The sequence below is a fragment of the Chaetodon auriga genome, chromosome 17 (genome assembly GCF_051107435.1).
Source record: "Chaetodon auriga isolate fChaAug3 chromosome 17, fChaAug3.hap1, whole genome shotgun sequence".
Classification (NCBI taxonomy): domain Eukaryota; kingdom Metazoa; phylum Chordata; class Actinopteri; order Chaetodontiformes; family Chaetodontidae; genus Chaetodon; species Chaetodon auriga.
Genome location: NC_135090.1, coordinates 10,823,714 through 10,846,982, shown reverse-complemented (window position 1 = coordinate 10,846,982; position 23,269 = coordinate 10,823,714). Strand labels below are relative to the sequence as shown.

The 23,269-nt window shown below is 43.3% G+C and overlaps 1 protein-coding gene across 1 annotated transcript; it reads left to right on the top strand.

Annotated features, from left to right (window-relative positions):
• The first annotated feature begins 3,826 nt into the window (after window positions 1-3,826).
• On the top strand, window positions 3,827-21,993 carry col1a2 (collagen, type I, alpha 2). The gene is made up of 50 exons (XM_076755165.1): window positions 3,827-4,007; window positions 4,853-4,854; window positions 7,181-7,216; window positions 7,684-7,767; window positions 8,494-8,550; window positions 8,742-8,786; window positions 8,924-8,977; window positions 9,128-9,181; window positions 9,301-9,354; window positions 9,468-9,521; window positions 10,117-10,170; window positions 10,421-10,465; window positions 10,667-10,765; window positions 11,002-11,055; window positions 11,372-11,470; window positions 11,866-11,910; window positions 12,199-12,297; window positions 12,471-12,524; window positions 12,642-12,749; window positions 12,852-12,905; window positions 13,063-13,161; window positions 13,457-13,510; window positions 13,644-13,742; window positions 13,854-13,907; window positions 14,042-14,095; window positions 14,248-14,301; window positions 14,556-14,609; window positions 14,718-14,762; window positions 15,010-15,108; window positions 15,223-15,330; window positions 15,462-15,515; window positions 15,634-15,687; window positions 16,310-16,363; window positions 16,520-16,573; window positions 16,728-16,835; window positions 16,944-16,997; window positions 17,582-17,635; window positions 17,831-17,992; window positions 18,136-18,243; window positions 18,610-18,717; window positions 18,981-19,034; window positions 19,133-19,240; window positions 19,347-19,400; window positions 19,591-19,698; window positions 19,855-19,908; window positions 20,280-20,387; window positions 20,512-20,755; window positions 20,900-21,084; window positions 21,207-21,449; window positions 21,600-21,993. Exons 1-50 carry the CDS (start codon window positions 3,938-3,940, stop codon window positions 21,744-21,746), a joined length of 4,056 nt encoding a protein of 1,351 aa, XP_076611280.1. The 5' UTR covers window positions 3,827-3,937; the 3' UTR covers window positions 21,747-21,993.
• The last annotated feature ends 1,276 nt before the right edge of the window (window positions 21,994-23,269 follow it).

Here is a 23,269-nt window from a genome sequence, read left to right as displayed (position 1 = left end):
TTTAGAGGTGCTGATAGGCAGGGTTTGCTACCTTCAAGCAGAGCCAGGCTAGCTGTTCTCCCTTTGCTTCAATTATGTGCTAAGCTAACAAGCTGCACTCATGTTAATTCATAATCAAACAGACCAAATACAGGCTGGCCAAGTGGGCCACTACAAATCCATGTTTGGTAGCGAAGGACTCCAAGAAATCATTGCTGTGCTACTTCGTTTTAGGATGTAAGAAATCTGCAGCTACTGCTGATTCCCATTGGACAGCCCAACACTCTGCAGCTTAAAAAACGATGCTTCATTATTGAGTAAAAAAACATTTTCATCACAGACAAGCTGAGTTTTAGAGTGTCTAGTTTTCAGTATTCCTGCGTGGAAAGTTTGTTGCAAGTGTTCATAGAAGAGAAAGAGAAAAACTGCCTGGAATATAAGCTGTAATTTGAAAACCTCAACCGCCCCTGCATGTCTGCTGATGTGTGTGTGTGTGTGTGTGTGTGTGTGTGTGTGTGTGCGCGTGCGGTGCCCTGTTTAATTAATGCCTCTGTGTGTGTGAGTGCCACAGAGGGCAGTGTGTCTGAACCTTTTTATCCATCGCTCTCTGCTTCCTTCAACCTTTGACCATTTTATATTTTTTCTCATCTGTCTTCTCTCTCTTGGGTGTGTGTGCGTGTGCACATGTGTGTCCGTGCACTCCTCTTTTTTAATCGTTAACTCTCTCTTTCTCTCTGCTTCATCACTAAACTTCCTCCACAGGCAGCTATCAGAGCTTTGATATTGCTGCAAAATATACTTGAACTTTCACTTTGGTGGGTTTTATTTCTGTGAGTATCCTGCACAGGAGATGTGTCACCATGTCATCTTATCTGTGATTCATGGCCACAATCTATCATGATAATATCAGATATTCTCTGATATTTGCTATCAAGGATGCAACAGGTATTTCCATCCAAGCATACAGCACTTGATCAAACCTTTCCTCCTAATCTCTCTGGCTGTGTGCTCTTTTCCTTACCAGCTGGCTGGCAGGTGGACAGCCATCCCTGACATGAGAGGATCCGCTCCACCCATAATCCTTAGCGCTCCCTTCTGCATCAGAAGGGAAATATGAGACTCAGTGACTGAGGCCAGTAAGGAAACAACTGAGACAGCCAATGGGAGCGCAGCACATCTGGAGGAATCTGTCTGCAGGCCCAGCTGGCAGCGCTATGGGAGACAGCAGAGAAGAGGACCGAGATGTTAGATTCAAAATGGCTGAAAGATTTTTTTGTGCTCAGGTCAACAGAATCTGGTTATATTTCACATAGCTGCCTTTTGCTTCACTGTTTACCTTCGGAAACTGCTTATTTCTTGTATGCAAATAACATTAAAGTGAAAGATTTTTCAGCCGTCTGCTTCCAGTGATAAACTTCTCCACCCACAAGATAACCTCACATTCTTAAGGACAAGAGGGTTGATCCATTGAAAAAAAAAATGCCAACAGTTGTTGGAAAATGTATCGTCAAATAAATAGCAGTGGGGGTCATTTTTCACTCGGGTTAAATTGGTGTCATTATATCAAAAAATGTTTCAGTGAGTTGCATCTGCTGTGATTCATGTCCCTTTACTTTTAGAGTTTGTTTTTTTTTAAATAATATTTTAATAACTGTTTCTAAAAGTCATGTTTTTGAACGTCTACAAAGAGCAACTCTTCACTTGGACTAAACATAACTGACTGTTTCATGTGGAATGTGGTTGAGCCAAGAGAAAAAAGTCTGATGATGTGGAGCTTCGCAGCCATCTTTGATTTCCTACGCCACCCGTCTCTCTCCAGCTACTTCAAGGCTTCATCTCCTCCATAAACATGAGAATGTAACTCTGCAGTGAGTGGGAGCTCTGCCATCGTTAAAACACATTTCATCTCACTCGCCCCTCCTCTTTCGTTTTTTCTCCGTCTTTCTATCTCTCTGGTTTGACTCAGGAAAGAGTTGAGGTGAAGTTCTTTGGATTGTCCAACAGTTACTCTTTTTCTGGCACAGAGGGGGAGGAGAGGGAACAGGACCGTCCGTGGGCAGGAGGCGAAGAAGAGCTGTGCAGTTATTTGAGATAAATCAGAAAACTGTGATAGAACAAGGATGTAACCCCTTACATTGTCTCTACATTCTTTTATTGGCTTAGCACATGCACTTGTGCTATGTTGCAAAGCAGATCTCTGGAATACACAGTAATTGATAATGTCATCCAGAAACAAGCTTTTTATCATCATGATCTACATCACATACAAGAGTCCAGTAAAGTGTCCATCCATGCTCACTGAGGAGGATCAGAGTGGAGATCCTTTTATTCCACTCCTTTACATACTAAGTGTTTATTGATATGAATCCATCCTAATAAAATAAATGAATGGAAAAGGTACCAAGCATGTCTGTGACTGAAGTTGCAGTGAGAGGTTCCTCATTGAATACATGGTGCAGCAGGTCTCCTTCATGAGGTGCAGAATAAGATTAGGGGGAATTATTTACATCACCGGTCAAACTTGAATGAATCCTGAACTGATTTTATGGGTTTATTCCATGATAACCAGCAACCTCCACTCATTTTAAGGAAACAATATTCAGGTGTCCATAAGAACACGGCAATAGGATTATACTCCTCCTGCCAACACTCAGTTTTGTTTCATTTGTTTTAGTGGTCAGTCGATCATCTAAATAAATACAACTGCTTAAACACTGAGTGCATCACTGTATATGTCTTAACTTTAGAATATGTCCATGCTGTGTGCTTCACTTGCTGAAACTGGGTGGGTGTGTGATGAGGCAGTGTGAGGGCCACGCTGAGTGTTATTGGAGTGGTGGTAGAGTAGATGACATGTCTGGTCATGTGGGCAGGTAAGAGCTGCTCAGAGAGAGAGAGAGAGAGAGAGAGAGAGAGAGGGGTTGAAACTAGATCTCTCCTTCACACCTGTCTTTTGTCAGTCGAAAGCTGAAGAGTATGTGAATCACTACATTCCACTGATTTTGCTGAGTAAAGACTGCAGTGCTTTTTGCTCTATAACACTAAGTGATCTACAGAGTTTAGAAGTGTGACATGAACTTCCAGACGTATGCACAGAAACATATTTTTATTGTTTAGTGAATGCTTGAGTTTGACACGTGTGGAAAAATGACCCCAAATCTGCTTGGCTGCACGGGGGATGTTGGTGGTAGCACATACTGCACAAAATAACAAATTTGTGCCTTCCAAAGCAGTAGAAGAAGAAAGCTGAGGGGAAGGTTTTCAAAAGAAATCCGTGCGTAAAAACGGCACACTAAAAGTCACCTCCACATAAATTCCAATAGTTCACAAACGATTCAATAAATAATTCTAGATCTTACACTAAAAGCTATTTTTCTTCATAATATCCAAAGACTCGGGCCCTCTCGGTGCCAGTTGATGCTCCTTGACGACCCCGAAAACGGGCACATTTTACGCACAACCCTTAACTGCGCGCGAGGTTGAATGCCCGGCGCCCGTTTCTCAGTACTGACGCTCCGGAGCCACTGCAACCTGTAGGAGAGGGAAAAAACGTAGGCCTTCTTCTCCCTTTTAAACCTCGACGCTGTCCACGTCCTCAAAAAGAATGGATCTAATTAAAACGTTGCACTCGTCATCATCGCCAGAGCTTTGCCAAACGGTTGCTGGTGGAGAGGAGGCTGGGAGATGCAGCACCACATGACTGAGTCTGAGCTGGAGAGGGATGGGAGTCAGATTGGGTTTCTCTTCTCCCATTGGCCGGTGGGCTGACTTTTGACACGCAGACCAGGGACCCTCCTGCCGTATAAATAGGCCTGATAGAACTTTATTATTCTAGCATCACGGCAGCAGGTTTCTGCTAAGTTTGGAGTTACTCGTGTCACCACAACTGTATGCCTGCCTAAAGGTGGTTTAAAAACAAGGGCTCAGCAGCACAAGGAGTCTGCATGTCTGCTTAGACATGCTCAGCTTTGTGGATACCCGGATTCTGTTGCTGCTTGCAGTAACTTCATACCTAGCATCATGTCAATGTAAGTTTACTTATCTGCTCTTTGTCTGTGATGGATATTTTTTTCGGGTCCCACTGCTTGAGGATCTTGCGCTTGGCTTTTGTTTGGGACTTACATCAAGGTCAACCTGAAGACAGCGCAAAGCACTGCTGATTAAAACTCAACGGATTGAGCTCATGCAGAGGATTCTTCACTTTTTTTTTGTTTTTTTCCAAGGATACAATTATAATGATTTGAGTAGTTTCCGAGAAGGAGAAGTTGCACTCCTGAAAAAAACTTTTCTCGTGTTGAAAGAGACCTCTAAAATAGTCGCCCTAGTGTCTTTTCAAAACTTTTAATGCATGTGGAGTTATTGAAATAGCCTAAATGTGAATTTTCTTTCAGACATAGGATGAAAAACTTAGTGGGGCGTTGTACATATTGTTCCATCCAGATGTCCAGGGGACGAAGCTTTGTTATAGGAAACTACAATGTCTCCCCCTGCTGGCCATGGGTGCAAACATCTACCTGGCGCCAGTTAGATTTTCTCCTCTTTGAAGAGAGTCAGATCTATTTATCAAAGCTTAGGCAGAAGTGAGACTAAATGCTTGCATATTACAAAAGGTTTGTTAAACTAGATAGCTTTGCGCATACCATCTGTACAGTTACAGTTTTCCACACGATTGATCGTTATTTAGGTCACAAAACCGTTTAAAGATTAACCTGCACGATCTGCATTGAAGTTGAAACGTCTTGACAACTTTTTTTTCCTATCAGAGAACATTAAATAGTGAGATAAATAGTCCCACGTCACCTTGAATGTCCAAGTGCGCCACCTCGTGGTCTAGATTGGACATGAGGCGTTAGAGTTCAGGAGGAGGTCCCAGCTGTGCCAAACCCAGCCATGACCAGCTGGTCCAGATTCAGAAAGGGCAGCTGATGTCCACCTGCATCAAAGTGTGGATGAGAGATACAAACATCAGCCTGAATCAAGGATGCAGTCATCTCATAATCAAAATTCAAACTATTTTACAATTTTGGATGGTAGAATTGGATTGAACTGGGCTAAAATTCCAACCCCTTTTGAAGCCAAAATCAGAAAATGCATCCTTTGATAATGTTGTAGCAGAAATCAGGTAACAATAGCAGATGTCTTCATTTCCCATTTGAAATGCTGTAGTTGTCAGTCCTGTCCCAAAGGCATAAAGTACCTGTTCAGGCCTGTTAGCAGCTCAGTCCTTCTTATATGGAATGCTATTGAATGCTGAAATTTACATGTGTAACCAAGTGAGACAGTTTGATGACGTTCACCATGCAGAGATGGCCCCCGGCTGCACTTTAAGACATGGGCTGCGACTTGTGCTAAAGCGAGTAGACTGTGTAAATAATGTGTGAAGGTTCATTGCTGTAGGCATGGCAGATGCATTTGTTCAATATGTCAAGCCATAGGTGGTAAGTGCAGTGATGTTCTGACAGTCCCAAACTCCACAACAACTCCCCCGCTTTCTATTTCACTCTGAATAATCTCAAAGTTGGTATTTCTTTGAACATTATTAGACTTTAACGTGGTTATTGTGCATTTGAATTTCTCACATGAAGGCATTCAGTCTTGATTCTGCATAGTGCAGTTACCTCGTCAGCATGTACACATTTATAGACTGTTTACATGCATAAGAAACAGGATAATACCACTATAAAGAATATAGATGGATGGAAATGACAATGTCTCTTTTTCAGGTTGTATTTCTCTTAAAATGCTAACCATGTTCTAACAGAGTATTCCCTCTTCTCTCCCCACCCTCCTCTTCTCCCTCTTCCTCCTCCTCATCTCTCCAACGCTACAGACTCGGTTAGTACACATGCATGAAACCACAAAAGCATTTCTTAAAGATGGCTTTACCTTGTCACTTTGCCTTCATTTCTTCCAATCGCTGCAAAATTAATCCAGACCTCTTGGTTGGTGTTGACCATTTGAGCAATCTCAACGATGTGAAGAGCATTTCATTTAGGAATTTCTACCTCCTGAACCAAGATATTTCTTGCAGTTTCCCCCCTTCCTGTCCATGAATAGGTGAGGGTCCTATTGGCTAAAGTTTGTGTCAATGAAAGCTAAAACCGCAGCTCGGAGGCACCCAGGGGGCCTGGTACAAAGGATCCTTTCTGAGGACAGCAGAGAGGGGCAGAGGGAGGTTTGCCCCTAACAGCTGGCCTTGGGTCAGTTTGGAGTCTTCCTCTGCTCCTTGATTAAGGAAGCCATTTTTATGAAACCTGATCTCAGACCAGCTAAGAAAGGTTGAGATCTTCAACTAAGATAAAACTTAAAAAGAAAATAATTGTTATCAATCAGTGTAAGACTGAGGTCTCTCTGATGTAAACACAGTAACCTGATGAGAGTTTGCCCTGATGATTCTGCTCATTGCCCGTCAGCATAGTGTTTCCTGCATCATGAACAGCACTTTAATGTGTCAAAGGTGCAGTATGCACCGTCTGGTTCTGGTAACACTTCAGAACTTGTTCCATACACTAATATGCTCTTACTGCCGAGAGATTGTTGAGTTTGGTTTGAGGCACTTTATGATGTTGCTTCTTTTAGCATCTCTGTGCATATGTTGATCTTTCATATCGCCTGTACATTGCTGTGCCGCCTTTTCATTATAATTTCTGTACCTGCATGAGCATGCTTTATCCACCTTTGTAAGAGGATCACATACTAGTTTGCATGCTCTGCAGTTATTTTTTTTTACAATGGCCAGTCTTCATCATGCTCATGCTAAAGATAAGGAAGCTGACTGTTCGATATAGCCTACACATTAAATGACCTGAGAGACTCTGAAAAGACTGAGTAAATAAATCTTACATTTATTTATCTTCTTTTCTATTCAGGGAAGAGTCAAGGTGAGCACATAATGTTGTTCTTATGTGTCATTTAGCACGTACAGTGTGGCATATCAGCATAAAGCAGTCTAGTCTAATCAGTGAAATGTGTTTTTACTTGCTTGTCCTCTCACTGTAAGGTCAAGTTTGTTCACTTACACATTTTATTGATAGCAGATGGCTTGAACATAATTCAAATCTGACTGTTTATTCACTTTTAGTTGCATTTAGTGTACTTCAGATGGCATGCATCGCTAGAGGAATAGTTTGGAGCTGGCATGTTGCTAAAGCAGCCATCTGCTCTGTGTTTTGGTCTGACTGAGTGGGTTTTTTCACTGCAGGGTCCCCGAGGAGACAAAGGACCTCGAGGTGACAGGGTAAGCTGACATGAAACTCTGCTGTCTTTGATCAAACAGCTGCTACCAAATATGTCATTGAAAGCATTTAATGTGGTAGATTTCCAATGCATCTATGGGACTGTGTTTGTTGACATCATTTGACCTTTTAACCTCAGTAGGCCACACCTCTTTGTTTACATCCCCCCATAGGCCTAGTGTTTACATCACAATAATGTTGATGTGAATGGATATGATTTCAAACATTGACCACAGTTATTTCATTGTCAATACAATTTTTATTAGTACTTCTTTCCCACTGTTGCTCATCGGTCTCCTCATCGCGTCTTATAATAACACAGTTGGCTACAATAGGGCTAAATCTTCTATTTACATGTAAATTCATGTTTCTGTTCATTTATGAAATAGAATAATTACAAGAAACCATCTTATCAGCAGCTGTTCATCCAGTAAGAGTGTTTACTCACTGTATCATCTGTGTTTTACAGGGTCCTCAGGGCCCAAATGGAAGAGATGGTAAACCTGGACTCCCCGGCCCCGCTGGCCCCCCTGGTCCCCCTGGACTCGGAGGAGTAAGTCCGCTGTTTATACTCGCAAAATACGCCACTTGGCCTTGCAGTGTTTATCTCAAGAGGCGGTCCAGAGACTTTGAAAATAGCTGTGATTTGACATCCCGTATTTCTCATGATGCAAACGATGCAGAAAAGGCTTTAAATACGTCAGTTTCATGTACGGATTTGACTCACGTTTGGCTCATTCAGTGTTGCAGGCCGTGATTCTTTGCAGCGTGAGGCTGGTTGTGTTCCTAATAGCCCCGCTGCTCTGTCATGCTAAATTTAGCTTTGTTTGAGCCCACCAAACCAAATTCCTATTAGCTATGTTCAAATGACAGTAAAGTATGTAATCTCATTAACGATGTCATAACCCTGTGAACTTTGACCTTATGTCTTTTACCAATTTGACACCAAGCCCGACAGATAGAACACGAATGTTAGAGATGATAAAATGTCTTTGAAGTTTTTAATCCCTAAAAACCGGAGGATGCTCACTGGCATTTTATGGTAAATCAGTTAATAGATACAAACAAGCACCAGTTGTTTTCTTTTTTTTGTATGGCTGATTACTGTGTCATGCTGATAACACAGGAAGGCTGGGAAATAGCTTCTGTTATTTGTCTGAAGTGGATCAATGCTCTACTTGTCCAATAGACCTGATGTATTATTAGAAGTTTTTCATTATGACTAATTAACATGTGTGGGATTTTTTATTTATTTATTTATTTATTTATTTTTTTTCAGAACTTTGCTGCTCAGTACGATGGTGTAAAGGCTCCTGATCCCGGTCCCGGACCCATGGTGAGCCCCTCTCTGTCTGCCACACGCACACACAAACATACACATGAATACACATCAGAGCTGTCAGTTACTTTTACATGCTTTCCTTGTCAGTGGTAGGGTACTTATATCTCACACCTCGACAAAGTGCACTGGCATCGATTAATTTACTGTTGAATGATACGACTAATTAACGTATTTCTACTTTTCAGGGCATGATGGGTGCCAGAGGCCCTCCCGGACCTCCTGGACCCCCTGTAAGTTCACACACAAAACTACAAATTCAAACTATGGAGTGATCTGATTAGACTTTCCTCACACCTTAAGCTGAAAATGCTACAATGCTATGTTGACTATATGAAGACTTATTGCTGTGCCCCTCCTCATTCAACAGGGACCTCAGGGACACACCGGACACCCTGGTGAGCCCGGAGAGCCTGGACAGACTGTAAGATTATCCTCCAAAATATTCACAATTCTGCAAATTAACATGTGATAACAGAACTGCATTGATATCACTTCCTTGTGAGACTCAACCATCACCTTTAAAGCATTTGTCATCGTTGAGATCTTAAATACTCTGGTTCTCTTTCCCCAGGGCCCCGTCGGTGCTCGTGGCCCCCCTGGACCTCCTGGCAAAGCTGGAGAGGACGTACGTATATATTTGTGTTTCTACGAGCACTTTTGTTGCAAAAATGTACCTTTTTTCTCTGCTGTGTTGTAATAGATGTGGCTTGTTGCGTCGCTAACGTCTATGTTGCTGACTCACAGGGTAACAACGGCAGACCTGGTAAGCCCGGAGACAGAGGTGCCCCCGGCCCACAGGTAAGAGGTTTTCTCCGTAACAAGCAGAATGAAACACAGACATACACAAACAGAAATCTGAGCAGCAAATATGGACCTTGTAGAACTAATATCTCCTTGGTTTTGTATCGCAGGGTGCTCGTGGATTCCCCGGAACCCCCGGACTTCCAGGAATGAAGGGACACAGAGTGAGTGTCGATCTCTTCCTCTGTTTAGCTTGAACTTTGTCTGCGTGGTAATCACCTGAAACCCACTGGCTTGCATCAAGCAGAAGTGCTCAAAAAGAGGGGACAAAAATGGCTCCACCTGTGCTGTGTAAAATGTGGACTAAAATATTTTTGAGCATCATAACCAGCACATCAAGGAGTGATTATGGACCCAACTTACTGGCAAACTAGAAATAAGAAAGAACATTTTCAGTCCCTGTTTTGTATGAGAACTTCTCATCTGTGAAGTCACTTCATGGCTATTGGAAAGCGTCTTCCATGTAAACCAGAGCCAAATGTTAAACTTCCTGTGAAACCACCTTTGAAGTTAGAAAAGCTTCTTTAAAGTCTCACGTGAGACTTTGGATGTCTAGTTGTCAATAGATATTGTTACTGAAGGTCAAACAAGCATTTGTCTTGATTATCCACATCCTGATCCCTTTTATAATCTGAACAAGGATCCTCATCGCCTCACTTTTGTCCCCTAGATCCTCTTTTTTTCTGCCTGTTTCTGGTGTAGCACATTTTAGTACCAGTAGCAGATCGCTATAAGCATCACTGTCTTTCTGTGTTTCAGGGTTACACCGGTCTGGATGGACGCAAGGGAGAGCCTGGTGCTGCTGGTGCCAAGGTAAGAAGGGCCCCCCTCTCATGACTACCTGCAACAAGTGCTCCTACTGAATGCTTTACTTCATGTCGGAGCCCTGTTCCTCGTAGTCCTATTTTAATGTTGATGTTAGCCTACTAATAAGAAATCATGGGTGTACGCTTGATTTTAGTCCTCACTTTGCTCTTGATGAGCTAGATATCTATTTGACCTGTTACCATATGATCTTGAGTCACTCCAGGTACCTAATCACCCCCTCCTGTCTCTCCTATAGGGTGAGCCTGGTGCCCATGGAGCTGCTGGAAGTCCTGGACTGGCTGTAAGTTTTTGTTCCAGATTCACCACTTGTTCACAAAACCTTAGAAAACCTGAATAAAACCCATGCTTAGCTTTTGTTGTCATTCTCCATGATACCTCACAGGATTACTCATCTTCCTCATTTTAGTCATTTGCCATTACATGATTACAGTGAAGACACTCTTCTCATCTCTTCTGTTCTTTCTGCGTGTCATCCCTGTAGGGAGCTCGTGGTCTGGCTGGTGAGAGAGGTCGTCCTGGCCCTGCTGGCCCTGCTGGTGCTCGTGGTGCTGATGGCAATGTTGGACCCGCCGGCCCTGCCGTAAGTATTGACCCTTTAAACCCTATCTTCATGATACCAATCCAGGATGTATTTTGTGATTGGTCTGTCATAGTATAAATAATGAATAATACGATACTGAAGGAGCAACTGTGCCACTAAATGTTGATTCTATACATATAACTGCACTCATATCAGACAAACCAATTTAAACTTGACCTTAATGTGAACTTACATTACACACATCCTGATGTCATGTCTGCTGTTCTTCTACCCAGGGTCCCCTTGGTGCTGCTGGTCCCCCAGGTTTCCCCGGCGGCCCTGGCCCCAAGGTAAGCGACATCACCTTCTGTGGGGTTCATATCCTCCCTAAGAGGCTCATGTTTAGGGCCACAAAAAGGGACAATTCTCATTAACATATCAGCATAAGCATTTTCTTGTGTAATATCCCCAGGGGAATAGTTCATACATGTAACAGCCTCAGAAACTCTAAACTACCTATTTGTTTAGTGAAAAGACATTTCAGACACATGCCTTTAAACCACTAACTGATCTCTTAAATACACCTGATATTATCAGCTTGTACGGTCTAATGATTTTTAATTTAATGGCATTATTTGATTGTGGATGTGTTTTTGCCTCTGACAGGGAGAGATTGGAGCTGCTGGAGCTACTGGCCCATCTGGACCTCAGGGAGCAAGAGGAGAGCCTGGTCCCAATGGCGCTGTTGGCCCCGTTGGTCCCCCTGTAAGTACACAAAGACATTTCTGCTCAGACTCCCACTTCAACTTCTGCCTGTCCTGGAAAAATTTCAAGCAAAAAGATGCATTTTATTTAGTTTGAGTCCTTAATTTAGTCTTGTTTGTTGTGTTGCTCCAGACTAGATCGATCAATTCGAAAACTCTGTTTTCATTAAATACGAATATTGACATTTATGCTAAATTATGAAGATGATTGGCATGTTTTTGGAAGCAGTGCCTTTCTTATTCATACATTTGGCCCTTAATTGATTGCTTCAGTCACTTAGGTTCTGTAAATAATTCTTTAATTAGCAGTTACAGTGTCATTAGGTTTCGCATCATTATCACATATTCCATATTATAGTGCTTTGGATTCCCTAATCTCATATTCTTTCCCTTTAGGGTAACCCTGGTGCTAATGGTCTGAATGGAGCCAAGGGAGCCGCTGTAAGTATTCAAGTTGTACTATTAGAGCATATATAGGTCAAAGGTCAATTAGGGTCAGGTTAAACAATTATACCTATGCCATGCTGCACACACAATACATGAATAATCAGGTTTTTAAAATCACAGAACAGGATTTAGTATTACTGATAGAAGGATGATTATTAATTCTATTCTATTCTATTCTATTATATCTCTATTATATTACATAAAAAGTATACAATAATAAACATAACACACCTGGAAATCGGCTAGAGTTATGCTCACCTACCCATCATGGCTGTTATTTAGGGCACCCCTGGTGTTGCTGGAGCTCCTGGCTTCCCTGGACCAAGAGGAGGACCTGGACCCCAGGGCCCACAGGGTGCCGCTGGACCCAGAGGCCTTTCTGTAAGTACATAACAATCACACTCAAAAACTCACAGAAAACATGCATACACTTGAAAGCATGCAGATGTACACACATCACATACACCCCAATGCAGACACACACTTTCAAATAACTGTACATTTGATGATTGATCTTTTCATGAATTGCATCTGTTCATCTGTATCTGTTTTAGGGAGATCCTGGTGCTCAGGGAGTTAAGGGAGACGGTGGTCCCAAAGGAGAGCCTGTAAGTTCATATTCTGATCCTGTTCATTAGTTTAAAATTCCACCAAACTGAATCTGAAGACCTCTGCATACGCTGTTTATGACTGTTGCCCTTTAACTTCTCTGATGCCTTCCTCAGGGTAACGCTGGACCTCAGGGACCCCCCGGACCTCAGGGTGAGGAGGGCAAGAGAGGATCCACTGGTGAGATCGGTGCTACTGGACCTGCTGGCAACCGTGGAGCAAGAGTGAGTACCAGACCACCATCTTTGATGGGGTTGTGTTGCACCAAAACAGATCCAGATGTTATGTACGTGGATCACCTGCTAATGCCTGTGTGTCTCCTTTAGGGTGCTCCTGGCGGCCGTGGTATGCCTGGCTCTGAGGGAAGAACTGGCCCAATTGTAAGTTAGCAAATCTCATTCCACCAATAAGCAATTTAATAGTGCTAGAGCCAACCAAAAACAATGCGTTCTTCTACTTCAAAATACACTCAGCACTCTGTGATGAGGCAAAGCTTCCTCCTCATTTCTCTTGGACCTCTTTATCTCCTTCTCGTAGGGTATGCCTGGTGCCCGTGGTGCCAGCGGTGCACCTGGACCTCGTGGACCCCCTGGAGATGCTGGCCGTGCTGGTGAGCCTGGTGCCGCTGGTCTCAGGGTGAGTGTTTTGCTAAGTTTTGTTTTTGAGCAGTGTCAGAGGGATTTGATGTCTGTGTGAGTTCTCTGAGTCTAGTAAATCAACAGCTAAAAGGCAGAATAGGCCTGTGGCAAATTGGATTAGCTAAGTAGAATAGCTTTGACAAGTAATGCTGTAATGGTTTTGGTACAAGGCTGTTGAATTTGTTGACGATTAAACCTAAGTTTTAGATGAAAGGTAGATGGCTCAGGGTTTGAACAATACAGTACAGATTACTGACGATAGATACATCCGAATGACTGTTTGTTTTCCACAGGGTCTCCCAGGAAGCCCTGGAAGCTCTGGACCCCCAGGAAAGGAGGGACCCGCTGTGAGTAAATCTGAATTTTACTTCAGGATTGACACATTCATATTGCTGTCAGTCTACACTGTTTACAATCATATTTGCTCTAATGAATTCCATTAACATGACTTCCTGCTGTACTTCCTGTGCCCTCCTCCAGGGTCCTGCTGGACAAGATGGCCGCACTGGACCTCCCGGCCCAACTGGACCTAGAGGCCAGCCAGGAAACATTGGCTTCCCCGGACCCAAGGGACCTGGTGTAAGTAGAAATAAAGCCAAGACTGGGGAATGAGTATATATCCTTTAGTTTATCATAACCTGTGTTTAAATGTTTTTATTTTTTTTAACTCTTACTTTTGACCTCCTTCAGGGTGAGCCTGGCAAGCCTGGAGAAAAGGGAGCTACTGGCCCCACTGGACTGAGAGTAAGTAAAAAAAAAAAAAAATACCCAGCAAGTGTTAACTACATATTCCACTGTAGCACACCGATAAAACGTTATTTCAGCCATGTTTTTTGTCAGTTGTCATGAAGTGTCTTAATGTTCCTGTCCATGTGTAGGGAGCCCCTGGACCTGATGGCAACAATGGTGCCACTGGTGCTTCTGGACCTGCTGTAAGTACACTTAAACACAGCACTCATATCTCCCTCTTTTAATGACAGCTACCCCAGTTTCTGACAAATACATAGAACATTTGATATGATTTTGCTATCATAACCATTGTTGTGCCATTTTCAATTCTGATATTCTCACTTTCTCCATGCAGGGTGGTCCTGGTGAGAAGGGAGAGCAGGGACCTTCTGGAGCTCCTGGCTTCCAGGTTTGGATCCTTCATGTGACATTATATAAACAATTTAGAGCAAACTCACTGAGGGAAACTTCACCTTACTTTCAGTAATTCAAAAATTCAGTACATCCTCTTACTGCCCTGCAGGCTGTGGTGGGATTTCTTGTAGATGTCTAGTATATTTGATATATTTCCTGTACCTCAGGTGTACTTTTTAGATAGCACTGTCTGAATAAATGGCCTCTTTTGAGTCCATTGGTCCTGATGTTGGGGCTTCATATTTTCAGGGTCTGCCTGGCCCCGCTGGTGCTGCTGGAGAGGCTGGCAAGGCCGGAGACAGAGTAAGTAACACACAGACACACACTGAGTTTCCTCCATGTTGTACATTCAAACCACAGATATTGTAAAATAGGCAGAACATCTCTAATCTATTATTCATGTCTCTATAGGGTATCCCAGGAGACCAGGGAGTTGCTGGAGCTGCTGGTGCAAAGGTATGTTCACCTGTCCATGCCTTCATTCTGGGTATATTTACATCAAATGAAGCAAGATTTTATTTTCTACTAGCCTCGCAGATTTTTCAGTTTTAGTAAGATGCCATTCAAATACTTAGAGCAGAATAAATTCTTCTAGACAGAAACTGTCACATTGTGACAGGTTGGCATGTATGCAATAAAACACACATGCACACTGTAAAGCATAGGAGACAAAGACACTGACTCCCTCTGTGTGTTCCTCCAGGGAGAGCGTGGTAACCCTGGTGCTGCCGGAGCTTCTGGACCTCAGGGACCAATGGGAGCCCGTGGACCCGCTGGAGCCCCTGGAGCTGATGGTGGCAAGGTAAAATAATGACACATTTTTTGGAATCGCATTATAAGTGCTAAGGTCATTTATGAAATCATGTATTTATAGAAGCATGTGTGTTAAACCATAGTTTGCCATGTCTGTTTCTAGGGAGAGCCTGGTGCTGCTGGAGCTGCTGGTGGTCCTGGACATCAGGGACCTGGTGGCATGCCTGGTGAGCGTGGAGCTGCTGGTACCCCTGGACCCAAGGGAGAGAAGGTAAGTTCCGAAATCTACCACCTGCAAACAAAGTGGGATTTTATCCCTGAAAATATCTCAGGTTTGTTAATGAGAATGTATTTATTCACTGTCATTCCCAGTCTTACACCCTCTTCTTCTCTCACCCATAGGGAGAGCCTGGACACAAAGGACCTGATGGTAATGCTGGCAGAGATGGTGCCCGTGTAAGTTAGACTCTCTAATTCATCTTGAGGCACTTTGTGCAAAAATCATAGTGATTCACTCCATTAGTTTGGATGCAACAGCCAGAGCCTCAGTCTTAGTGTCCTCTCCTCTTTCTAGGGTATGCCTGGACCCGCTGGACCTCCTGGACCCACTGGAGCCAATGGTGACAAGGTAAGTAGCTAATGTATGGATATTATTTACCACAACACATATAATAAGATAAACCATTAGAATAAAGTTGTCTAGGATATCTGCTGTAACACAGCTTAATTAGTGTAATGGACCTTGTTACGACGTAAAAATGACCGCCTCCAACATTATTCAAGATGGTTGACAGACTTGTACCAGTGACCTACAATTGAAACCCATCAATACATGTCACAGAAATCAAATCACTGTCAGAAATTCTCTCTTGGATGACCAATGTCACTCCATATCTCTGGACAGCCCACTCTTTAGGATAAAATTGCAGTTACCCCCGCTGTAGCATTGTATCTGAAGCCAGAACATCAACACTGCCACCTGATGGTTACTTTGTTGCATTACAACAATGGCTCCATTATAACATGTATGATAGCATTGTTATTGACACAATAAATGCAACAAAAGAAATGAAACTTTGATATAGTGTAAATACTTCCATGCTGTTGACACTACATTTACATTATGTGGCATTATAAAAGAAAAAACAATCGACTACCTCTTTCTGACAAAAGATTTCTCACATGTGTATGAATTTATAGATGGTGCAGCAATGCTAACCTAATGAAACACTTGCTGTTCTCTCCTCTAGGGTGAGAGTGGTGCCTTCGGACCTGCTGGACCTGCTGGAGCTCGTGGATCCTCTGTAAGTAGCTATGGCTTACTCCCGTCATTATAACAAATATCACCTGTTTTTCACCCTAAATGAGCCATTGACATAATATATCAGATGAAGGCCATAAGACAGCCTTTTTTAAGACAGCGTAAACAGTCCTCCTGACTAACTGTTTGATGCCCACAGGGAGAGCGTGGAGAGGTTGGACCTGCTGGACCTTCTGGATTTGCTGGACCCCCTGTAAGCCAGCAGCCAATCACTTTGCAGTACAATACACACAAATCCTATCACAGCAGCAGGATATCATTACTACACAAATCAACACACAAATACGGACACACACGTACACATCTGCCAGATAGTGACTCAGCCCCATTACTCTTACTGCCTACAGGGCGCTGACGGTCAGCCCGGAGCAAGAGGAGAGCGCGGACCTTCTGGTGGAAAGGGAGAAGTTGGCCCTGCTGGACCTTCTGGACCTGCTGGACAGTCTGGACCTGCTGTTAGTACCATTTACACCAGACACAGACAACTGCATTGCAAATCTAATGTGACAGATAAGATATGACCATTATGGAATGGTGTCTGATTTCTTCATCTTTCTATCTAGGGTCCTTCTGGTGCTGCTGGACCTTCTGGTGCTCGTGGAGACACCGGCCCTCCTGTGAGTATTCACACATAAACAAGAATTCCTCCTGATACCTCTTCCGTAAGCACTTACATTATTAGAAAAACTCATTAGAAAACATGAGCGCAGATTTAATCACTGTCGCATAAACATGTACCTGCCACACACGCACACACACGCACTCACTTCAGCCCTTTTTAACCAAGTTGGAGCTAAGAGAGCATGTAGCGACTTGAAATTAAGATAAAATGTCTTGAGCCAAATGAATCAGAAATGGCTTTTCTTATCTTATCCTAACAGTTTTCCACAACAAGCACCAAGAAGATGCTTTTTCCTGCAGTTCGAGCCACGAACTAATAAACCTCCTTTTAGCTTTTCATAAATGGGTTCATTGGTTCTATTATCAAGAATAAATGAGGTTGCAGGCTGCAGCAGTACTCTTTAGTAGACTTTAAAAACCCCACATACCTCACAGCCACAAAGCCATCTTTTTGAAATGGTGAAAAAATCAAGGTAGAGACATGCAACATTTTGTGCTCTTTCTGTGCTTTATTTATTTTTTCATCTGTGCTCCATGGCCAGAAAATATCCTTACCATATATGTGTGTTTCTGATGTCAGGGTCTGACTGGTTTCCCTGGTGCTGCTGGCAGAGTTGGTGCTGCTGGTCCCGCTGTGAGTATTGGCTTAATGTTTACAGTCATTAGTAAACACACACATGCAAACCCACAATGAATTCACTTGATTACATTAGTAACTTTTTCCAAATACTGCTTCTCATATCATTATCAGATGCTAAACACACAAACACATGAGCATACACGCACAAACACTCACAATCACTCACCCACCCTCTTCCTCTTACCTTAGGGTATTGTTGGACCCCCTGGCGCCGCCGGCCCTGCTGGTAAGGATGGCCCTCGTGGACTCCGTGGTGATTCTGGTCCTGCTGGTCCTTCTGGAGAGCAGGGTATGGTTGGACCACCTGGTCCATCTGGAGAGAAGGGATCTTCTGGAGAGCCTGGCCCTGCTGTAAGTTATAACTTTTTTCAGTCAAAAGAGACTATGGTACTCAGAAATTTTGAAGCTGCAACAGTTGGATAAATAAATGCAACTAAGCTTATATCACTATGATCCATGCTCAGTGCATTGATATGTGGCCTGTGTGTGTTTAGGGTCCTCCTGGTGCTCCTGGAACCAGTGGTCCTCTTGGACTTCAGGGATTCGTTGGTCTGCCTGGTGCTAGAGGAGATCGTGGTTCACCTGGTGGTCCTGGTGCTTTGGTAAGTAAAAAATCATGCTGAAAGTATCCCCAAGGAATTCAATTGTGCTATGACCAACTTTTTTATCATTCAAAACTTCATCTCCAACATGATGGAACTGTTCCAGATGTGTATTAGCAGTTAAGTTTTATCTGTTCTAACAATCGACACATGAATGCAAGATTTTGAATATGTGTGAATGTAAATTCAAAAGATTACACAAATCTGTACATAGTTATTACTTCCAGTCACAATTCCCATTTTGTGCACTCTGCTTTGAACGCACACATGCACCAATGCTAAATAAAAGATTTACCTTTGTATCACATTCAGTGTGAAGCCTTTGACTGTATTTGACCCAGTGCATTTCTCTGCGCCCTATCACAGGGAGAGGCTGGTAGAGTTGGACCTGCTGGTCCACCTGGAGCCCGTGGTCCCCCTGGCAACATTGGTCTGCCTGGTATGACCGGACCCCAGGGAGAGGCTGGACGTGAGGTAAGGACTGAACCGGCCAATTACAAGTACTGTGATGACCTGCTTATAGTGACCTGTGATCAAGTGTGCAGAGTACCAATATATCCCATGTGGAAGTCATGTCACTTGAGTTCCAGTAAATATAAAAATATAAGTACAGTTTATTGGATGCACAAAAACAGCTCACCTGGAGACTATTCCATAGACTCATAACAACCTGACACCTGATTAAAGAATATACCAGAAACTTCTATCTAAACGCTAATATTTTTTGCCACTTATAGGGTAACCCTGGTAACGATGGACCCCCTGGTCGCCCTGGTGCTCCTGGATTCAAGGTAATGCCCTTTCATATACCTTAAGCATATTTATATAGAGAATACTTACTCATATTCTGTGCTCTGACCTGCATCTTCCCTTTTTCACAATTCTTCAGGGAGACCGTGGTGAGCAAGGACCCGCTGGCGCCATGGGACTTGCTGGTGCCCCTGGACCTGCTGGACCCACTGGAGCTGCTGGCAGACCTGGAAACCGTGGAGAGTCTGTTAGTAGTAACAGTAACTCTAAGTAACTTCCAAGTAGCATTTGCAGGATACAATCCATCTGCTTACATCACTCATCCTTTTATTCTTGTCTTTCCTTGTCTCTAGGGCCCAGGAGGTCCCTCCGGACCTGTTGGCCCCGCTGGAGCTAGAGGTGCAGCTGTAAGTACCATAAACCCATGCAGTCATAGAAATCGCACATAGTGTTCATTGACTTTAAGTACACCAGTGTTCCAAATCCACGGCACATAACGATTTCATGTCTTCACAACAAATTGTATTCTATTCTAGCAGCATGGGGTTTCTGGCTGTGTGTTCATGTTGTATGTGTGTATGTGTCTGTGTGTTATAGGGACCCGCTGGAGCCCGTGGTGAGAAGGGAGGTGCTGGAGACAAGGGAGAGAGAGGCATGAAGGGTCTGCGTGGACATCCTGGTCTCCAGGGAATGCCTGGACCTTCTGTGAGTGATGGCACACCAATATTCTGCACATGAAATATATAAACATACAGCTACATGTGCTGATATCTACGTGATACACCATAATGTTATCACTGCATGCAAAGAAAGTCTTATTAATCATTACAATGTTATTCAACGGTGCACTTCTCTCTTCAGGGACCCTCCGGTGACACCGGATCTGCTGGACCTGCTGGACCCGCTGGACCCAGAGTGAGTGGAACCCTAATAACCCACAATTTTTCCTCCTGTATTCAAAGAGGCACTATGGCCCAAATCCAGCACTTAGACATGAGCTAGTAATTTACAGAAATATAGATACGACAGCAGAGGAGGATGTCTAGGATTGTCGTGATATGATGATCTGTAGGTGATATAACATGATGAACTGCATTTAGAGCTCAGAAAACACCTCTAAAGATGTCAGAACCTTTATAACTTTCAACTATTCTCTGTTGTATTTTGGTTTTCTCATGACCACTAAAGCACCAAACACAGGAGATTCTGTAATTTGCAGTCATATGTGATGCAGTATTTCCAAAAATGAAAAATGTATGACTGTCATGTGATGACCTCCTCTTCAGGGACCCGCTGGACCCCATGGACCCGCTGGTAAGGACGGCAGAGCTGGTAGCCATGGTGGCATCGGTTCTCCTGGTGCTCGTGGACCCCCTGGATACGTTGGTCCTGCTGTAAGCACATCTATTTTGTCTACATCTGCTCCAGAACAAAATTTTGTTGTTTTGTAAACTACTCTGCAAATGTTCCAACTGCAACTGTGGTCAACATGTCAGTCCACTCTGTTATCCACATCAGGGTCCTCCTGGATCTCCCGGTCTGCCTGGACCTCCTGGCCCCGCTGGTGGCGGATATGATGTTTCTGGATATGATGAGTACAGAGCTGATCAGCCTGCTCTGAGAGCCAAGGACTACGAGGTTGATGCCACCATCAAGTCCCTCAATACTCAGATCGAGAACTTGCTTACCCCTGAGGGATCCAGGAAGAACCCTGCCCGCACCTGCCGTGACATCAAGCTCAGCCACCCAGACTGGACCAGCGGTAAGCTCAACTTAATCTGATAGACCCATGGGGCATATGTACCCCTACATTTCGTAAGGTTTAGATACCTTTTTGGAGTCCATATACAGTAAGAGTAAAGTACCCTCTTTCCATCAGTTTGACTCAGTTTTTCCCACCCTGTAGGATTCTACTGGATTGACCCCAACCAGGGCTGCATCAATGATGCCATCAAGGTCTTCTGCGACTTCAACACCCGCGAGACCTGCATCCATGCCCACCCCGCAAGCATCGCCCAGAAGAACTGGTTCAGAAGCACCGAGAACAAGAAGCACGTCTGGTTCGGAGAGACCATCAATGGTGGTACTGAGGTGAGTGTCTAAAAAGAAGAAACATATTTTATTTTACTAGCACATAAGACCGGGAAATGACAATAGCAGATGTTATATTTTCTGTATTTGTAAGGTTGACTGTCATTCTCTCTTCCATGCAGTTTACCTACAATGATGAGACCATCAGCCCCCAGAGCATGGCCACCCAGCTGGCCTTCATGCGCCTGCTGTCCAACCAGGCTAGCCAGAACATCACCTACCACTGCAAGAACAGCGTTGCCTACATGGATGGTGAGAGCGGCAACCTGAAGAAGGCTGTGGTGCTCCAGGGCTCCAACGATGTGGAGCTGAGGGCCGAGGGCAACAGCCGCTTCACCTTCTCTGTGCTGGAGGATGGCTGCACTGTGAGTAGCTTCTCCAGTTCTTTTCTTTGGTCATTACTGTACCTTCATTGCTTCAGTTTCATTCTTCTTCTTTGCCTTACAGCTGTGCAATTTGTATTATTTTGCCACTGTTTTAAAAAGAGGTCTCCTTTTCTTTCCTCAAACCTGCAGAGACACACTGGTGAGTGGAGCAAGACAGTGATCGAGTACAGAACAAATAAACCATCTCGCCTGCCCATCCTCGACATTGCACCTTTGGACATTGGTGGAGCTGAACAGGAGTTTGGTTTGGACATTGGCCCAGTCTGTTTCAAATAAATAGACTCATGATAAATTAACACCAAAAAAGAGAGAAAGAACGAAAAAACAAAATCTCTGCCCTTCTTTCTGTGTTGTTTTTTATACTGAATGCTGATTTCTCTCTGCGCATCCACTTGCTTAAGATGGGCAACTATCTGAGAGGACTGAACGGACTGAACGGAGCGTTTGTGCAATGCAAATTAATACAGCAACCCAAAGGGACGCGGGAAAACACCTTGTTGTGGGACATCATGTCATCCTTTTGTAAAAAATAAAAGAAGTGTAATAAAAACGCTGAAAGTATGCATCACTTTGTGGTCTTTGTATATCTTCCAAAGAGGAGGTTTAAAACCACAATTTCCATGAAAAAAAGGTTTAAACTACCTCATGCATGTACCTAAAGAAAATACTATTGACACAACCTGGGTCCACAACAGAGATGTTAAGACTTCTAATGCTTCAAGCTTTGTCCCGTATCGGAAGGTGCTCAGTTACTTGAAGCAGAGATCTATGGTGCTAATATGCAGCTGTGGAGCAAACCACTTTTTTACTGTATTACTTTGTATTGACATTTGAGGAGTCTTGCATTCGTCCCCTGATGTTCCCCCACTTTAAGCAGGTGGAATGTTCTTAAACCTGATGTCTGGTTTTTGTTTTGTTTCATTTTGTTCCTCTTTTTTTGTTTTGTTTTGTCTAGAAGGTTTTTTTTTTTGTTTTGTTTGTTTTTTTTTGTTCAGGCTTTTTAACTCTTCAAACCCCACACACAGTGTTCATACTGACAGCACATATTTCATCCAATTCTGAATGGTTTTTAGGCGGCCTCTCTCTCTCTCAAAAAATGACACCACAAAGTCTATTGTACCTATTTTGTATATGTGAGATGTTTAAATAAATTGTGAAAAGTTCTGAAATAAAGCATGTCCAATGTTCCAAAACACACTACTCAGTGACTTAAGTGCTTTCATGTTTTAATAGCACCAGTGAAGGTGTTTCACTGTTTTTTGGTTCTAGTTTTGGCTGATGATTTATATATCATCACTGACTTAAACATCTTCCTATCATGGAAGCACAGCCATATCCTCATTTGCCAGCCCCCCTTTTCTTGCTTTTCAAAGGTACATCCAATTTTAATGTACAGTAAATTTCTGTTGACACTGTCCATGCCAATGTGTGATTACTAACGTGCATTGTTTCTTGTAAATATGCATCCTCTGATGTTGCTTATTCTTGCATAATACAGCTTTTGCATCCAAATAAATTTCTGTGATTTGGATCAAGGCTTGAATTGCGGTGATGTATGCATACCGATATGAGTTAGATTCAGTATGGGAACACGGCATTCCTGCAGAGCTCTCTTGTTCTGTCAGTTTGCCAGAGGCTGAGGATCAGTGTGAGTTCAGTGTGTTGAGGAACTGGGATATGCAAGCTTTCTGAAAATGGTCATTTAATTATACCTCCACATGCAGAAGCAGCTCTATTCAGCTGGAGTTGAAGGCATGAAAGGTCAATTGCGTCACTTTCTTTAACCACTAGAAGGCAGC